The sequence below is a fragment of the Microtus ochrogaster genome, chromosome 7, assembly GCF_000317375.1.
Source record: "Microtus ochrogaster isolate Prairie Vole_2 chromosome 7, MicOch1.0, whole genome shotgun sequence".
NCBI lineage: Eukaryota > Metazoa > Chordata > Mammalia > Rodentia > Cricetidae > Microtus > Microtus ochrogaster.
This window is the reverse complement of record NC_022014.1, coordinates 80,135,762-80,136,787: the sequence shown is the minus strand read 5'-3', so window position 1 is coordinate 80,136,787 and position 1,026 is coordinate 80,135,762. Positions and strand designations below refer to the sequence as shown.

The 1,026-nt window shown below is 49.5% G+C and overlaps 1 protein-coding gene across 1 annotated transcript in view; it reads left to right on the top strand.

Annotated features, from left to right (window-relative positions):
* LOC101979274 (tubulin alpha chain-like) overlaps window positions 1-69 on the top strand; it is a 1,563-nt gene extending 1,494 nt beyond the window's left edge. Inside the window, exon 2 of the mRNA XM_013347591.2 lies at window positions 38-69. Coding sequence (XP_013203045.1) covers window positions 38-69 — 32 coding nt within the window. The remainder of the gene's footprint in view (window positions 1-37) is intronic.
* The last annotated feature ends 957 nt before the right edge of the window (window positions 70-1,026 follow it).

Sequence of the window (1,026 nt, the reverse complement as noted above, 5' to 3'; positions counted from 1 at the left end):
CTGTTCTTCCAGCCCCTGAATCATGTCCAACTCCCAGAACTTCAGCTTCAATGCCAGCTGAGTCATTGATGCTTTCGTGTTAACATTGTTCTGTGATCATGTCTTTTCCATGTGTCCCTGTATGGTTTCCATGATGTCTCAAAGTAAAAGCTTTAAAGAAAAAAAAAACCCAGTTTGCTGAGATACACTCCTAGGTTTCTGGCTCAATGACTCAGGCATCTAAGGATTTATATTTCCATTGCCTTCTCAAGCAATACTCTCGCTATTGGTGAGGCTACCACACTCTGAAAGACCTTGGTGGAAACCGACTAGGTAGTTCTGTGAGGCCAGTGATTGGGTCACTGATGGTCAGATGATTCCATTCTCACCAATGAGCACTGAGGAGAAGTGTAGGACCTTGGTTCCCGAAGCTCTCCTCCCACTCAATGATCCTGAGTCTGTGTTAGATACTCGCAATGACCTCGGCCAAACAGAACCACCAAGGAGAGCCAGCCTGAGCTACAGCCAGCACCCAGAAGATCACTATCTTCAGAGCAGGCAGGAGGTGCTGGGGACCAGCGGATAGCAGCAAGCTTTCTCCTCTATCCTCTGTTCTTTGTTTATGAGATGGTAAAGCCCATACCGAAAAGGTGACTGGAATCAGAGACCACCCTGTGAGCAAGCGCCAAGGCGCATGGTCAGGACATGGATGGCCTTACGTGCAGTGTCTGGCCTGGCTTGGCTCCCTTAGCTCTGCCTGGAGGTGACCCCAGCAAACAGAGGTGATCTGTGTCTTTTCCAGTTGCCCTCTCTGTCTCTCTGTCTCTCTCTCTCTTATGTGCGTGCTGGCAAGCCTCTGTGTGCTCATAGGGGCATCTGACCTTGAGTCCAAGCTTCAAGGTCAGTGGTGACTGGGGGACAGCCACATTTGACAGCCAGTGCTAGGAGTAACCTATGGTGCGCCTGGATTTACAGGGATGAGACTGTGGGGTTTTACGATTTTCTTCCCTAAAACATCTCTTTCTGTCAGTGCCCCTGAATTCTTCG